The sequence below is a fragment of the Catharus ustulatus genome, unplaced genomic scaffold (assembly GCF_009819885.2).
Source record: "Catharus ustulatus isolate bCatUst1 unplaced genomic scaffold, bCatUst1.pri.v2 scaffold_106_arrow_ctg1, whole genome shotgun sequence".
Classification (NCBI taxonomy): domain Eukaryota; kingdom Metazoa; phylum Chordata; class Aves; order Passeriformes; family Turdidae; genus Catharus; species Catharus ustulatus.
In genome coordinates, this window is record NW_024879453.1 from 72137 (window position 1) to 88971 (window position 16835).

Sequence of the window (16835 nt, forward strand, 5' to 3'; positions counted from 1 at the left end):
ATCAGCGGCGATGGAGGTTACACCTTCTATGGGGCCTCGGTGCGGGGCCGGTTCTGGATCTCCAGGGACAACGGGCAGAGCTCGGTGACGCTGACCATGAACAACCTCAAGGACGAGGATTCCGCTGTTTATTTCTGTGCCAAATCTGTCGACAGTTGCTGCACTGGTATTGCTGCTGTTGATGATGTTGGTGGCTTTGGCTCCATCCCCACCTGTCCCTGAGCCCCAGATCCTTGTCTCAAACCCCAACCCTTCACCCCATTGCTTGTTTTGGTTTGGGACAAATTTGGGAGGTCCTGTCCTCATGGTGTCCCACAAGGAAACAGATTCCAGTAAATTCAAATGAACCCAAAAAGATTCACAGCTCAACTTTGGGTCCAGAGCTGAAGAATCGGGGTCAATGCTGAAGGTCACAGTCAAGGGTTGGAGTTTGGGGACATTTGGGGACCTGGGGAAGAGGACGGGGCCAAAGCCATCAATACCATAAGCATGAGCAGAACCACCAGCGCCGTGTTTGGCACAGAAATAAACGGCGGAATCCTCGTCCTTGAGGCTGTTCATGGTCAGCGTCACCGAGCTCTGCCCGTTGTCCCGGGTGATCGTGACCCGGTCCTTGACTGATGGCGCATAGTAGGTGCTGCCACCATTGTTGTGGATCCCTGCAACCCATTCCAGCGCCTTCCCGGGACTTTGCCGAATCCAACTCATGGTGTAACTCCCAAAATCGAACCCAGATGTGCGGCAGAGCAGAGTCAGGGACCCCCCGGGGGGCTGGAGGTCCCCCCACACTCCAGCAGGGTCACGGCCGCCCGGAGCCCTGCGGGAACAAGGGGAGATGGGGATGAGGCGCCGGATCCGGGCGCGGCCTGGGCTGGGCGTGGCGCTCTGGGGCCCATGGGGATGCAGAAACAAAGAGTCTGTGCCCAGCCCCAGTTACAAAGTGTTCATTGGGATATTTGTGTTTGTCTCGATCCGGGCGACCATGACCTTGCTGGAGTCCGGGGGGGACCTCCAGTCCCCCGGGGTGTCAATGGCTTTGGTGTGCCGTGGGTCTGGATTCAATTTTGGCCCTTACGGATTTCTGTGGGTCCACCAGAGCCCTGGGAAGGGGCTGGAATTCGTCGCAGGGATCAACAGCAATGGTTACACCTGGTACGCGCCGTCAGTCCAGGGCCGGTTCTCGATCTCCAGGGACAACGGGCAGAGCTCGGTGACGCTGACCATGAACAGCCTCAAGGACGAGGATTCCGGCGTTTATTTCTGTGCCAAATGGGTTGATGGTAATGGTTGGGGTGCTGTAGCCGCCCCTTCAGCTGCTTTGACCAACCCTGACCTTTTCTGCCAATCCCAACCCTTGACCCAACTCTTGACCGTTCCCCCAAAGCTTTCACCACCTCCCCCTTGGTTTGGTTTTCCGAATTCCATTGTTCTCATTTCCTGCCGTGGGGTCAGATTAGGATGAAAAGCAAGGCACGTCTGAAACTTAAAGTGTTTAATGATATCTGTATTAAAAACATAAAGAAATATTAAATTCAGGTTCAGTCGATGGAACAGGGGCAGGAGCACCTGTGTCATGAATTAATTAACAGATGGAGACTAATTGCAGGCTCTGGGCTCAGCCCAAACTCGCAGCGTCTCCTCCTTCTCTTCCCTCTGGACCCCGACTCCTGCTCCCCCGCCCTCGGGGTCTCCTCCCTGCTCTTTGTGCTCTCCTCCCGTGCAGGATTGAAGGATTGCCGGTTTTATCTGAGCCTGGACAAAGCTGTGCTGGGGCCGGGCCCTGCTCCCTGCGCTCCTGCAGGGACACAAAAGGGCCCTTCCAGGTTTGCTCCTGCAGAACGGGAATGCACAGAGCGGGAACAAATCCTCCCGTTGGTTTCCAGGCTGCCAAAAACCAAACCGGGCTCCAGCTGGTCCCGTCCATTTCGAGGAGTTTTCTCAAGGAGTAAACTTCAGTGGATACTGCCTCCTAAAATGTCAATTAATGCATAACCAGCACAGACCAAAGCTCAACTCTCAGTCTCGATCCGAAATTTGTTTTGAAACACTGTGCACTAAAACTCAGCTTTGGGTCCAGCTCTAAAGACTCGGGGTCAGTGCTCAAGGTCAGGGTTTGGGATTTGGGGGAAGGGTCTGGGGACATTTGGGGAGGGGTGGGGGCCTGATGAGGGCAATGGTGTCAAAACCATCAACAAGACCAGCACCAGCACCCCAACCAGCACCACCCATTTTGGCGCAGAAATAAACGGCGGAATCCTCGTCCTTGAGGCTGTTCATGGTCAGCGTCACCGAGCTCTGCCCGTTGTCCCTGGAGATCGTGAACCGGCCCTTGACGGACGGCGCGTAGTAGGTGCTGCCATCATTGTCAATCCCTGCGACGTATTCCAGTGCCTTCCCGGGGCTCTGGCGGACCCAGTACATGCCAAAACTCCCAAACGTGAACCCAGAGCCACGGCAGAGCAGAGTCAGGGACCCCCCGGGGGGCTGGAGGTCCCCCCCGCACTCCAGCAGGGTCACGACCGCCCGGAGCCCTGCGGGAACAAGGGGAGATGGGGATGAGGCGCCGGATCCGGGTGTGGTCCAGACTGGGCGTGGTGCTCTGGGGCCCCCGGGGATGCAGAAACAAAGACTCAGTACTCAGTCCAAGCTAAAAGGTGTTTATTGCCATTATTATTTACATTTATATCATCTTTGGGCGGCCGTGACCCTGCTGGAGTCCGGGGGGGACCTCCAGCCCCCCGGGGGGTCTCTGGCCCTTGTTTGCCGCGCCTCTGGGTTCACGTTTGGCAGTTACTCCATGAACTGGTCTCGGCAGGGCCCCGGGAAGGCGCTGGAATGGGTCGCGGGGATCAGCGGCGATGGCGGTCGCTCCTGGTACGCAGCGTCCGTCAAGGGTCGGTTCACGATCTCCAGGGACAACGGGCAGAGCTCGGTGACGCTGACCATGAACAGCCTCAAGGACGAGGATTCTGCCGTTTATTTCTGTGCCAAAAACAGCGCTGGTGGTTCTGCTCATGCTTATGCTATTGGTGGTTTTGGCCCCGTCCTCTTCCCCAGGTCCCCAAGTGTCCCCAAACTCCAACCCTTGACTGTGACCTTGAGCACTGACCCCGAGTGTTCAGTCCTGGGCCCAAAGTTGAGCTGTGAATCTTTTTGGGTCCGTTTGAATCTGTTGGAATCTTTTCCTAGTGGGGACACCATGAGGACAGGACCTCCCAAATTTGTCCTAAACCAAAACAAACAATGGGGTGAAGGGTTGGGGTTTGAGACAAGGATCTGGGGCACAGGGACAGGTGGGGACGGTGCCAAAATCAGCAACATCATCAACAGCAGCAATACCAGCGCAGCAACTGTCGGTAGATTTGGCACAGACATAAACGCCGGAATCCTCGTCCTTGAGTACGGCCGCCTCATCCCAGCCCCAAATCTTCACCGGTTCTGCCCCAAACCCCCCAGGACCCCATACCCGGCACATCCCGGCCATGGCCTCGAGCTCCCTCCCGCTCCTCGCCCTCCTAGCCCTGCTGGCCCTGCCAGGTGGGTCCCGGGCGCCTCCAGAGCGCCACGCCCAGCCCGGGCCACGCCCGGATCCGGCGCCTCATCCCCATCTCCCCTTGTTCCCGCAGGGCTCCGGGCGGTTGTGACCCTGCTGGAGTGCGGGGGGGACCTCCAGCCCCCCGGGGGGTCCCTGACTCTGCTCTTCCGCGGGTCTGGATTCAGTTTCGGGAGTTTCAACATGATGTGGGCCCGCCAGAGCCCCGGGAAGGTGCTGGAATTTGTTGCACAGATCAGCAGCCCCAGTGGCAGCAGCACCTACTACGCGCCGTCCGTCAAGGGCCGGTTCACGATCTCCAGGGACAACGGGCAGAGCTCGATGACGCTGACCATGAACAGCCTCAAGGACGAGGATTCCGCCGTTTATTTCTGTGCCAAGGCTGCTGATGCTGGTTATGCTGCTCTTGCTGCTTTTGCTGATGGTTTTGGCCCCATCCCCGTCCCTGTATCCCCACCGTTCCCCAAATGTCCCCAGAACTTTTCCTCACACTCCAACCCTTGACCCCTTTAATTGCTCAGGTTCAATTCAGGTGTGGGAGGACATGGTTGAGACGAGTTCCTCAGGGAAAGAGATTGCAGCAGATCACAACTGATACAAATCTCAACTTTGGGCCCAGTACTAAACACTCAGGGACTCTGTTAAAGGTCTGAGCCAGTAGCTGTGGTTTGGGGATGTGAGGGACACAACGATGGGGGCATGGTCGCAACCACCATGACCAGGATGAGGAATAGCATCAGCACAGAAACTGTAGAGCGTTTTGGCACAGAAATTGGCGCCGTGACCCTGTTGGAGTGTGGGGGGGACCTCCAGCCCCCCAGGGGGTCCCTGACTCTGCTCTGCCGCGGGAATGGATTCACGTTTGGGAGTTTTGAAATGTACTGGATCCGCCAAAAGCCTGGGAAGGCGCTGGAATACGTCGCGAGTATCAACACTGGTGGCAGCACCCACTACGAGTCATCGGTGCAGGGCCAGTTCACGATCTCCAGGGACAACGGGCAGAACTCGGTGACGCTGACCATGAACAACCTCAAGGACGAGGATTCCGCCGTTTATTTCTGTGCCAAAAGTTACAACACTGGTTATGCTTATGCTGGTGCTACTCTTGTTGTTTTTTGGTGATAATGCCGGTTGTGAGTCCAAGGCCCCATTGTTGGGTCCCCAAATGTTGCAAAATCTCCAAATACTTCTCTGAATTCCCTACCTCATCCTTGAGCTTCTTCCCCACGTTTCTCAATCCTGCCCCAACTCTTGAATTTCCCTCCCAGTTGTTCCCATTTCCCCCAAATCTCCCCCGGCTCCCCCTCCCCTGACTGGCCGAGCTGACGCGGAGCCAACGCCGGCAGAAGCGGTTCGGTGCCGGGTCTGGGGCCAGGCCGGAGTCTTTGCCCAAATCCCTGAATTTCTGATTTTTGGGTTCAGATTTGGGGCAGAACCAGGGGAGGGTTTGGGGCCAGATGTGACCATTGGGGCAGCTGGGGGAGACTGGGGACAAAGGGTCAGGACTGGGGACAGGACTGAGGGTTGGGGGAAGGGTCTGGGACATTTGGGGACAGGTGAGAGGGATGGGGCTAAAACCATCAACAAAATAAGCACCAGACCAAGCAACAAAACCATCACCAGATTTGGCACAGAAATAAATGCCGGAATCCTCGTCCTTGAGGTTGTTCATGGTCAGCGTCACAGAGCTCTGCCCGTTGTCCCTGGAGATCGAGAACCGGCCCTGCACCGATGGTGCATATTTTGAGTAACTCCCACTGCTGCTGATCATTGCAAGGAATTCCAGCGCCTTCCCAGGCTGCTGGCGGATCCAGTGCATGGCGTAACTCCCAAAACAAATCCATTCCCGCGGCAGAGCAGAGTCAGGGACCCCCCGGGGGGCTGGAGGTCCCCTCCGCACTCCACCAGGGTCACGACCGCCTCTTCCCAGCCCCAAATCTTCACCGGTTCTGCCCCAAATCCCCCCAGGACCCCGTACCCGGCACATCCCGGCCATGGCCTCGAGCTCCCTCCCGCTCCTCGCCCTCCTGGCCCTGCTGGCCCTGCCAGGTGGGTTCCGGGCACCTCCGAAGCGCCACGCCCAGCCCGGGCCACGCCCGGATCCGGCGGCTCATCCCCATCTCCCCTTGTTCCCGCAGGGCTCCAGGCCGCCATGACCTTGGTGGAGTCCGGGGGTGACCTCCAGCCCCCCGGGGGGTCCCTGACTCTGCTCTGCCGCGGGTCTGGGTTCAATTTTGGGACCTACACCATGTACTGGTTCCGCCAGAGCCCCGGGAAGGTGCTGGAATTCCTGGCCTATATCAGCAGCATCGGGGGCAGGACGTACTACGCGCCGTCGGTGCAGGGCCGGTTCTCACTCTCCCGGGATGACAGGCAGAGTTTGATGACGCTGACCATGAACAACCTCAAGGACGAGGATTCTGGAACCTATTTCTGCGCCAAATGTTCAGTTGGTGGTTTTTGTAATGTTGCTCCTGGTATTGGTTATGCTGACAGCAATTGTCTCATCCCCATCACTGAGTCCCCAAATATCCACAAATGCCCCCAAATGTCCCCAGTTCCTGCTTTCCGCCTTCACCCCAAAACCCAACTCTCATCCATTCCTATCAGCCTCGCCCTCTTCTGGACTCAGTTCCCAGCCCCAGATCCCAAATCACAACTCCTGACCTCAAAACTCAATGTTTTTCCCCTGAACTTTGCCCAGAAGGAGCAGGTTTGGGTCAGCACTGGGTGTCATCGCCAACCGTGGTGGATTTGGGCCAATCCCACAGAACTGGGGAGAGTTAACCGAGTTTTGGGCCAGTGATCCCGTTAGAGGGACAACGATCAGTTCAGGAGCCCAAATGGTGTTTGGGGCATGGGGCCACCTTAACGCCCCTCACAAGCACCCGTGAAACATCTGGCACAGAAATCGGCGCTGGAATCCTCGTCCTCGAGGCTGAGATGGGAAAAGCTCAAACCCCTGACCCAACTCTTGGCCGTTCCTCCAAAGCTTTGAGCTCTGCGCCCCAAACCTCAGCACTCGGCCCTGGATCCAAACTTTGATCTTAAAGATTTCGAATGAAATCTCAACTTTGGGCCCAGCACTAAAGACTCGGGGTCAGTGCTCAGGGTAGGGGTCAAGGGTTGGGGTTTGGGGGAAGGGTCTGGGGACATTTGGGGACAGGTGGGGACACAGTGATATGGATGTGATCAAAATCAACTACAAAAACAGCACAAGCCCAAGCAGCATAACCACTTGCATCTTTGGCACAGAAATAAACGCCGGAGTCCTCGTCCTTGAGGTTGTTCATGGTCAGCGTCACCGAGCTCTGCCCGTTGTCCTTGGAGATCGTGAACCGGCCCTTGACAGACGGCGCGTACCAGGTGCTGCCACCGTTACTGCTGATATAGCCGAGCCATTCCAGCGCCTTCCCGGGGCTCTGCCGAACCCAGCTCATATAGGAGCTTCCAAAATCGAATCCAGACCCGCGGCAGAGCAGAGTCAGGGACCCCCCGGGGGCCTTGAGGTCCCCCCCGCACTCCAGCAGGGTCACGGCCGCCCGGAGCCCTGCGGGAACAAGGGGAGATGGGGATGAGGTGCCAGATCCGGGCGTGGCCCTGTCTGGGCGTGACGCTCCGGAGGCGCCCGGGACCCACCTGGCAGGGCCAGCAGGGCCAGGAGGGCGAGGAGCGGGAGGGAGTTCGAGGTCATGGCCAGGATGTGCCGGGTACGGGGTCCTGGGGGGGTTTGGGGGGTGTTAATGAATTGTTAATTGGGCTGGACTCCAGAGTGTCTCTTGAAATCCCTGTTTATTGTATCCAGATGATTCAATCATTTATTTAGTATTTAAATTCCTGTTTATTGTATCCTGATGATTCAATCATTTATTTATTATTTCACATGTTGTTTATTGCATTCAGATGAGTCAATCTTTTATTTATTATTTTAAATGCTGTTTAACAATCACAGAAAATAATGAAAATAACTGCAATTAACAAAACATTAATGAAATGAACCCAAACACTCCTGGCTCAGGTTTTTCTGCTCTCAGGGCCGGATCCGTCCCTTTGGGGACTTCCCCAAAAAGCCACAAAAAGGCCCAAAATGGCCCCAAATTTCGGGTTTTGCTTTCAGTGCAGCTGCAGTTGCTGGCACCCGCTGGGGGCTGTAATTAGAGCAGTTAATTAGAGTTACTAGGGATGACAACTAAGGGTAACCCTACAAAATCCTGCTAATCAGTGGGAATAATTAAATTGCACTGTTTTACTTTGTTCATTTATATTTTTTTCATTTAATCAATTTTTCGCAGGGTTATTAATTATAAACAAACAGGGTTATAATAAAACTTCATGGGGTGAATTAGTGTCATCATCAGGCCTAATAACGGAATATATTTGGGTTCAAACTCAATTTAACCCCCACACGCCCGGATCCGGCGCCTCATCCCCATCTCCCCTTGTTCCCGCAGGGCTCCGGGCGGCCGTGACCCTGCTGGAGTGCGGGGGGGACCTCCAGCCCCCCGGGAGTTCCCTGACTCTGCTCTGCCACGGGTCTGGGTTCAATTTTGGGAGTTTCAACATGATGTGGGCCCGTCAGAGCCCCGGGAAGGCGCTGGAATTTGTCGCAGAGATCAGCTACGGTGGTGGCAGAACCTACTACGCGCCATCGGTCAAGGGCCGGTTCACGATCTCGAGGGACAACGGGCAGAGCTCGGTGACGCTGACCATGAACAGCCTCAAGGACGAGGATTCCGCCGTTTATTTCTGTGCCAAGGCTGCTGGTGGTTATGCTGATTGGGCTGGTGCTTATGGTGATGGTTTTGGCCCCATCCCTGTCACTACATCCCCACTGTTCCCCAAATGTCCCCAAATGTCCCCAGACCTTTTCCTCACACCCCAAACCTTGACCCCTTTATTTGGTCAAGTGCAGTTCAGGTGTGGGAGGACAAGTCTGACACGAGTTCCTCTGGGAAACAGATTCCAGCAGATACAAATCTTAACTTTGGGCCCAGTACTAAGGACTCAGGTTCAGTCATCAAGATCAGAGTCAAGACTTGAGGTGTGGAGACGACGGGGGCACAGTAATGGGGACAGGGAAAAAACAGCATCACTAGCACGAGTATCATTAGCACGAGCATCATTAGCATAACCCCTGGCACAGAAATAAACACCGGAATCCTCGTCCTTGAGGTTGTTCATGGGCTGGGCGTGGCGCTCTGGGGCCCCTGGGGATGCAGAAACAAAGAGTCTGTGCCCAGTCCCAGTCACAAAGTGTTCATTGGGATATTTGTGTTTATCTCGGTTTGGGCGGCCATGACCCTGCTGGAGTCCGAGGGGGACCTCCAGCCCCCGGGGGGTCCCTGACTCTGCTCTGCCGCACGTCTGGATACGATTTTGGGAGTTACTCCATTGGCTGGGTTCGGCAGAGCCCTGGGAAAGCTCTGGAATGGGTCGCAGGGATCGCCACCAACACTGCCAGCACCTTCTACGCGCCGTCGGTCAAGGGTCGGGTCACGATCTCCAAGGACAACGGGCAGAGCTCGGTGACGCTGACCATGAACAACCTCAAGGACGAGGATTCCACCGTTTATTTCTGTGCCAGGGGTGGTGGTTTTGCTACTGGTGCTAATGATGCTGCTGGTAATGATGCTGTTTTTTCCCTGTCCCCATCACTGTGTCCCCGTTGTCTCCACACCTCAGGTCTTGACTCTGACCTTGAACACTGACCCTGAGTCGTTAGTACTGGGCCCAAAGTTAAGATTTATATCTGCTGGAATCTGTTTCCCAGAGGAACTCGTCTCAGACGTGTCCTCCCACACCTGAACTGCACCTGACCAAATAAAGGGGTCAAGGTTTGGGGTGTGAGGAAAAGGTCTGGCGACAAATGGGGAACGATGGGGATGCCGTGACAGGGATGGGGCCAAAATCATCAACATTACCAGCCCAAGCAGCATAACCACCAGCGCTGTTTTTGGCGCAGAAATAAACGGCGGAATCCTCGTCCTTGAGGCTGTTCACGGTCAGCGTCACCGAGCTCTGCCCGTTGTCCCTGGAGATCGTGAACCGGCCCTTGACCGACGGCGCGTACCGGGTGTCTCCGTCATAGTCAATCCCTGTCACGTATTCCAGCGCCTTCCCGGGGCTCTGGCGGGCCCAGACTAAGGAGGAACGCCCGAAATTGAACCCAGACCCGAGGCAGAGTAGAGTCAGGGAACCCCCGGGGGGCTGGAGGTCCCCCCCGCACTCCAGCAGGGTCACGGTCGCCCGGAGCCCTGCGGGAACAAGGGGAGATGGGGATGAGGCGCCGGATCCGGGTGTGTTTGGGTTAAATTGAGTTTGAACCCAAAATATTCCGTTCCTCGCCCTGAGCGTGACAGTCATTAACGACATAAAGTTATATTATAACCCTGATTGCCAATAATTAATCATCCTGAGAAAAATCAATTAAATGGAAAAAATATAAATGAAAAAAGTGAAACACTTGAATTTAATTATTCCTACTGATTTAGGAGGTTTATCTAGAGTTGCCCTTAGTTGTCATCCCTAGTAACTCTAATTAACTGCACTAATTACGGCCCCCAGCAGGTGCCAGCAGCTGCAGCTGCACTGAAACAAAACCCGAAATTTGGGGCCATTTTGGGCCTTTTTGTGGCTTTTTGGGGAAGTCCTTAAAGGGGCGGATCCGGCCCTGAAAGCAGAAAAACCTGAGCCAGGAGGGTTTGGGTTCATTTCATTAATTGATTGTTAAATGCAGTTATTTGCATTATTTTCTGTGATTTTTTAATTCAGGAAAATTCTGGGGGAGATTTAGATCAAACCAGGGGAGTCTGGGGCTGAATCGGTGAAGATTTGGGGATGGGATGAGGCGACCGTCACCCTGCTGGAGTGTGGGGGGGACCTCCAGCCTCCCGGGGGGTCCCTGACCCTGCTCTGCCGTGGATCTGGGTTCACATTTGGGAGTTTTGGAATGACCTGGGCTCGGCAGAGCCCCGGGAAGGCGCTGGATTTTGTCGCAAGTATCCACAAGGATGGCAGCACGGCCTACGCGCCATCGTTCAAGGCCCGGTTCACGATCTCCAGGGACAACGGGCAGAGCTCGGTGACGCTGACCATGAACAACCTCAAGGACGAGGATTCCGCCGTTTATTTCTGTGCCAAATCTGCTGATAGTGGCAGAGGCACTGCTGCTAATTATGTTGATGTTTAAGGCCCCATCCCTCTCACCTGTCCCCAAATGTCCCCAGACCCTTCCCCAAAACCCAACCCTTCTCCCCCACCTTGAGCACCGACCCCGAATCTTCAGCGCTGGGTCCAAGCTGTAACAGCCCTGGGAGTTCAGCATCTCCAGTTTGGGGATTGTTTGCAACCTCTTTTGTCTTCATTTGGGGACTGGTGGGGATCGGATGACGGCTACGGGTGAAAATCATCAACGTAACGAGCACCGGGGTCATCACCAACACCACCGGTACGTGCGGCACTGAAACAGGAACCGGAATTTTGGGGGAATTTTGGGAGATTTGCGGACCCAGCAATGGGGACTTGGATGTGAACCGGCACTGGCAACACACTGAGCACAAGCATTATCATCACCCCCGTTGGCAAAGTAAGATCTGGCACAGAAATAAACACCGGAATCCTCGTCCTTGAGGTTGTTCATGGTCAGCGTCACTGAGCTCTGCCTGTCCTGTCTGGAGATCGAGAACCGGCCCTGCACTGACGGCGCATAGAAGGTGTTGCCACCATTGCCATCTATCCCTGCGACCCATTCCAGCGCCTTTCCAGGTTTTTGGCAGATCCAGAACATGGAGTAGCTAATAACATCAAATCCCGAGGTGCGGCAGAGCAGAGTCAGGGACCCCCCGGGGGGCTGGAGGTCCCCCCTGCGCTCCAGCAGGGTCATGGCCGCCCGGAGCACTGCAGGAACAAGGGGAGATGGGAATGAGGTGCCGGATCCGGGCGTGGCCCGGGCTGGATGATTCAATTCCTCCAAAGCCATCCGCCCCTGGCCTCTGGAACTTGCTATAATAGATAAGGAATCCTAGATGCCAAGTTTGAGCCAAATTCCTTTAGAATTTGGTCACACTCCTAACACTTTGGAAGATAATTGGTTAGAATTAGTTTGTGTAATTGGTCAGTTCACATTTAGAACTTCTCACTTAGATTGGACACTGTTCTTTGAACAAATTTTTATTGGCTGTAGTTTGAATCCCCCCTGAACTTATAAATACGACTGTCTGCCCTTTGTTCTGAGAGAATCCTGCTAGACACACCTCACATGAAATAAAGGTTCTTGTGGAACTCGTCAAGTAAGGCCACTGGTCTCTCTCTGCTGGCTAAATGTGAGCTTCTGAGAGACTGCTAAATGTTAGCACTCTCTGGTGCTGGTAAATACCAGCAGGGACCAAAAAGGAAAACCACACGGTCCCAGATCCAGCACCAAACCGCTTCTCCTGGCGTTGAATCCCCATCAGCTCGGCCAATCAGGAGAGGGGGAGATTTGGGGAAATTTGGGGAAAATGGGAAAAATTGGGAGGAAAGTCAAGAGTTGGAGGAAGGACGGAGGAGCTTGGGGGAGAAGCTCGAGGATGAGGTTGGGAATTCAGAGAAGGATTTGGAGATTTTGGGACATTTGGGGATGCAGCAATGAGGCCTTGGAGTCACAACAGGCAGTGTCAAAAAAAACCAACACGACCAGCAACAGCAGCAGAACCCCAACCACTGTTGTAACGCTTAGCGCAGAAATAAACAGCGGAATCCTCGTGCTTGAGGTTGTTCATGGTCAGCGTCACCGAGCTCTGCCTGTTGTCCCTGGAGATCGTGACCCGGCCCTTGACCGACAGTGCGTAGTCTGTGGAGCCACCATTGCTGTTGATACTGGCAACGTATTCCAGCACCTTCCCGGGGCTCTGGCGGATCCAGTGCATGGCGTAACTCCCGAAATTGAACCCGGAGGCGCGGTAGAGCAGAGTCAGGGACCCCCCGGGGGGCTGGAGGTCCCCCCGGACTCCAACAGAGTCACGGCCGCCCGGAGCCGAGATGAACACAAATATCCCAACGAACACTTTGTAACTGGGACTGGGCACAGACTCTTTGTTTCTGCATCCCCAGGGGCCCCAGAGTGCCACGCCCAGCCCGGGCCACGCCCAGATCCGGCGCCTCATCCCCATCTCCCCTTGTTCCCGCAGGGCTCCGGGCGGCCGTGACCCTGCTGGAGTGCGGAGGGGACCTGCAGCCCCCCGGGGGGTCCCTGACTCTGCTCTGCCACGGCAATGGATACACGTTCGGGAATTTCGGAATGTACTGGATGCGCCAGAGCCCCGGGAAGGCGCTGGAATACGTCGCAGGGATCAGCAACAGTGGCAGCAGCACCTGGTACGCGTCATCGGTCAAGGGCCGGTTCTCGATCTCCAGGGACAACGGGCAGAGCTCGGTGACGCTGACCATGAACAGCCTCAAGGATGAGGATTCCGCCATTTATTTCTGTGCTAAAGATGCTGATGGTGCTGATGGTTATGATGCTGGTGAAATCGACCTTTAAGGCCCCATCCCCAAATGTCCCCAAATGTCCCCAGACCCTTCCCCAAATCCCAACCCTTCACCCCCACCTTGAGCACCAACCCCAAATCTTCAGCGCTGGGCCCAAGCTGTAACAGCCCTGAGAGTTCTGCATCTCCAGTCTGGGGATTGTTTGGAGCCTCTTTTGTCTTCATTTGGGGACTGGTTGGTATTGGATGACGGCTACGGGTGGAAATCATCAACGTAACGAGCGCCAGCGTCATCACCAACACCACCGGCACGTTCGGCACTGAAACAGGAACCGGCGCCTCATCCCCATCTCCCCTTGTTCCCGCAGGGCTCCGGGCGGCCGTGACCCTGCTGGAGTGCAGGGCAGACCTCCAACCCCATGGGGCATCCCTGACTCTGCTCTGCCGTGCCTCTGGGTTCAATTTTGGGAGTTTCGAAATGTACTGGATCCGCCAAAGATCCCGGAATGCACTGGAATGGGTTGCAGGGATCAACACCAATGATGGCAGAACTGCCTACGCGTCCTCAGTCAAGGGCCGGTTCACGATCTCCAGGGACAAAGGGGAGAGCTCGGTGACGCTGACCATGAACAACCTCAAGGACGAGGATTCCGCCGTTTATTTCTGTGCCAAAAATGCTGGTGCTAATGGTGATGCTGTTAATATTAATAATGTTGAAAGTTTCAATCCCCCCCTCCAGTCACTGTGTGTCCACCTGATCCCAAATGTCCTCAGATCCCTCTCCAAAACCCCAAGCCGTCACCTCAGCATTGAGCACTGATCCCGAGGCATTAATGCAACGATTTTAAGACCAAAGTTGGGATCCAGGGCCGAGTGCTGAGGTTTGGGACGCAGAGCTCAAAGCTTTGCAGGAACGGCCAAGAGTTGGGTCAGGGGGTTGAGTTTTTCCCATTTCAGCCTCCAGGACGAGGATTCCAGCGCTGATTTCTGCCCCAAATCCCCTGGAGGTCGATGTCATGAATTGGTTTTGGTGATTTTGGTGCTGGGATTGGAGCTGGTGTGTCGGACATTGACTCTGGTGTTGTCCCCACCTTGTCCCCAGCGAGAGGGAGGGGCCAGGACTGGGGCAGGAGAGGGGGTGGGAGAAGGGGCTGGGGACAGTTGGGGACAGCAATATTCCAACTGTCACCAACGGCATCTTTGGCACAGAAATAAACGGCGGAATCCTCGTCCTTGAGCCTGTTCATGGTCAGCGTCACCGAGCTCTGCCCGTTGTCCCTGGAGATCGAGAACCGGCCCTTGACCGACGGCGCGTACTCGGTGTAACCACCACTGGGGTTGATCCCTGCGACGAATTCCAGCGCCTTCCCGGGGCTCTGGCGGAACCAGACCATCCAGTGATTGCCAAAATTGAATCCAGAGGGGCGGCACACGAGGGCCAAGGAGGACCCGGGGGGTTGGAGGTCCCCCCCGGACTCCAACAGGGTCATGACCGCCCAAACATGATATAAATGTAAATAATAATTACAATAAACACCTTTTAACTTGTACTGGGTACTGAGTCTTTGTTTTTACATCCCCGGGCGCCTCCAGAGCGCCACGCCCAGCCCAGGCCACGCCCGGATCCGGCGCCTCATCCCCATCTCCCCTTGTTCCCGCAGGGCTCCGGGCGGTCGTGACCCTGCTGGAGTGCGGGGGGGACCTCCAGCCCCCCGGGGGGTCCCTGACTCTGCTCTGCCGCGGGAATGGATTCGATTTCGGGAGTTTTGGAATGAATTGGGTTCGCCAAAGGCCTGGCAAGACGCTGGAATGGCTGGCAGGGATCTTCAACGATGGAAGTTACATCGCCTATGCACCATCAGTGCGGGGCCAGTTCTCGATCTCCAGGGACAACGGGCAGAGTTTGGTGACGTTGACCATGAACAGTCTCAAGGACGAGGATTCCGCCGTTTATTTCTGCGCCAAAGGTGCTTATGCTGGTTGGACTGCTGATGCTGCTGGTGCTCGTTATGTTGATGGTTTTGACCCCATCCCGGTCACTGTGTCCTCACCTGTCCCCAAATGTCCCCAGACCCTTCCCCCAAACCCCAACACTTGACCCGACCTTGAGCACTGACCCCGAGTCTTTAGTGCTGTCCCAAAGTTCAGCTTTCATTAAAAGTTTTTAAGACCAAAGTTTGGATCCAGGGTCGAGTGCTGAGGTTTGGGGCGCAGAGCTCAAAGCTTTGGAGGAACGGTCGAGAGTTGGGTCAGGGGAGCCCAGCACTTCGAGCATTCTGCCACAGCTGGAATCGTCTCCGAGACCAACAAGACCAGCAGCAGGAGTACCACAACCACTGCTGTAACATCTGGCACAGAAATAAACGGCGGAATCCTCGTCCTTGAGGTTGTTCATGGTCAGCGTCACCGAGCTCTGCCCGTTGTCCCTGGAGATCGAGAACCGGCCCTGGACTGACGACGCGTACTCAGTGCTACCACCAGTGTTGTAGATCCATGCAACAAATTCCAGCCCCTTTCCAGGTTTTTGGCGGACCCAGTATATGTCGTGGCTCCCAAAATCGAACCCAGACCCGCGGCAGAGCAGAGTCAGGGACCCCCCGGGGGGCTGGAGGTCCCCCCCAGACTCCAGCAGGGTCACGGCCGCCCGGAGCCCTGCGGGAACAAGGGGAGATGGGGATGAGGCGCCAGATTCGGGCGTGGCTTGGGCTGGGCGTGGCGCTCTGGGGCCCCTGGGGATGCAGAAACAAAGACTCAGTACCCAGTACCAGTTAACAGGTGTTTATTGTGATTATTATTTAAATTTATATCATTTTTGGGCAGCCGTGACCCTGCTGGAGTCCGGGGGTGACCTCCAGCCCCCCGGGGCCACCTTGGCCCTTGTTTACCGCGGCTCTGGATTCAGTTTTGGGGGTTACGAAATGAGATGGGTCCGGCAGAGCTTCGGGAAGGGGCTTGAATTCGTGGCACTGATCAGCGGCGATGGAGGTTACACCTTCTATGGGGCCTCGGTCAAGGGCCGGTTCTGGATCTCCAGGGACAACGGGCAGAGCTCGGTGACGCTGACCATGAACAGCCTCAAGGACGAGGATTCCGCCGTTTATTTCTGCGCCAAAGATTACGGCAATTACTACGGTGCTGCTGCTACTGCTGCTGGTAATGGCGGTTTTTTCAACGATGCCGTTTGTGGTCCCAAACTCCCATCCCTGTGTCCCCAAACATCCCAGAATTTCCGCTTTTGTTCCCCAAATCCCAACCTTTTCCCTCAAATCTTGGGCATTTTACCCTAAAACTGCTCCAGCACCACCCCAGCTCTCGACTTTCCACCATTTTGGGACCATTCCCCCAAATCTCCGCCTTTCACAGCAGATTTCCTCTCCCTTCCCTCGTGGCTGTTGCCCTGAGGATTCCCCTGGGTCACCACAAATCTCAGCCACCACCACCCAACCCTGAGGGATCCCCCATAAATCAGCACCGAGGGTCAGGACGTGGGACCAAGAGTGGAGATCGGGGTCAGGGGTGGGGATTTGGGGCAGAATCAGTTCCAGGCTGGGACATGGGGACAGGAACGGGGTCAGGGGTTGGGGATTGGGGGAGTTGGGGACACGGTGACGGGGATGGGGGTGCAACGATCAATATATTCAACATTTGCAGCACAATCACTGTAAGCACATTTGGCACAGAAATAAACCCCGGAATCCTCGATCATCAGGTTGTTCATGGTCAGCGTCACCGAGCTCTGCCCGTTGTCCCTGGAGTTCGAGAACCGGCCCTGCACCGACGGCGCGTAGTAGGCATCTCCATCATCGTCAATTTGT

General features: G+C 55.6%; 2 pseudogenes and 6 gene segments (V, D, J or C); 4 read left to right on the forward strand and 4 right to left on the reverse strand.

The window, feature by feature from the left end:
- Positions 1 to 7247, reverse strand: part of LOC117011297 — a 45507-nt gene extending 38260 nt beyond the window's left edge. Inside the window, 2 exon segments of the C gene segment in view lie at positions 2198 to 2531; positions 7193 to 7247. Coding sequence covers positions 2198 to 2531; positions 7193 to 7247 — 389 coding nt within the window.
- LOC117011298 lies at positions 7246 to 8593 on the forward strand. The segment is given in 3 exon segments: positions 7246 to 7263; positions 8010 to 8346; positions 8466 to 8593. Coding segments are annotated over 3 exon segments (483 nt in total).
- Positions 8594 to 8848: 255 nt separating this feature from the next.
- Positions 8849 to 9358, forward strand: LOC117011299 (annotated as a pseudogene).
- Positions 9359 to 9382: 24 nt separating this feature from the next.
- On the reverse strand, positions 9383 to 9799 carry LOC117011300 (the record flags this gene model as incomplete). The annotated part of the segment is given in 1 exon segment: positions 9383 to 9799. A coding segment is annotated over 1 exon segment (417 nt), but the record flags the coding sequence as incomplete, so codon positions are not given.
- A 1146-nt stretch (positions 9800 to 10945) lies between these two features.
- Positions 10946 to 12575, reverse strand: LOC117011301 (annotated as a pseudogene).
- Positions 12576 to 12719: 144 nt separating this feature from the next.
- On the forward strand, positions 12720 to 13073 carry LOC117011302 (the record flags this gene model as incomplete). The annotated part of the segment is given in 1 exon segment: positions 12720 to 13073. A coding segment is annotated over 1 exon segment (354 nt), but the record flags the coding sequence as incomplete, so codon positions are not given.
- A 502-nt stretch (positions 13074 to 13575) lies between these two features.
- LOC117011303 lies at positions 13576 to 14510 on the reverse strand. The segment is given in 2 exon segments: positions 13576 to 13608; positions 14214 to 14510. Coding segments are annotated over 2 exon segments (330 nt in total).
- A 281-nt stretch (positions 14511 to 14791) lies between these two features.
- On the forward strand, positions 14792 to 16421 carry LOC117011304. The segment is given in 3 exon segments: positions 14792 to 14987; positions 15841 to 16173; positions 16384 to 16421. Coding segments are annotated over 3 exon segments (567 nt in total).
- Positions 16422 to 16835: the final 414 nt, after the last annotated feature.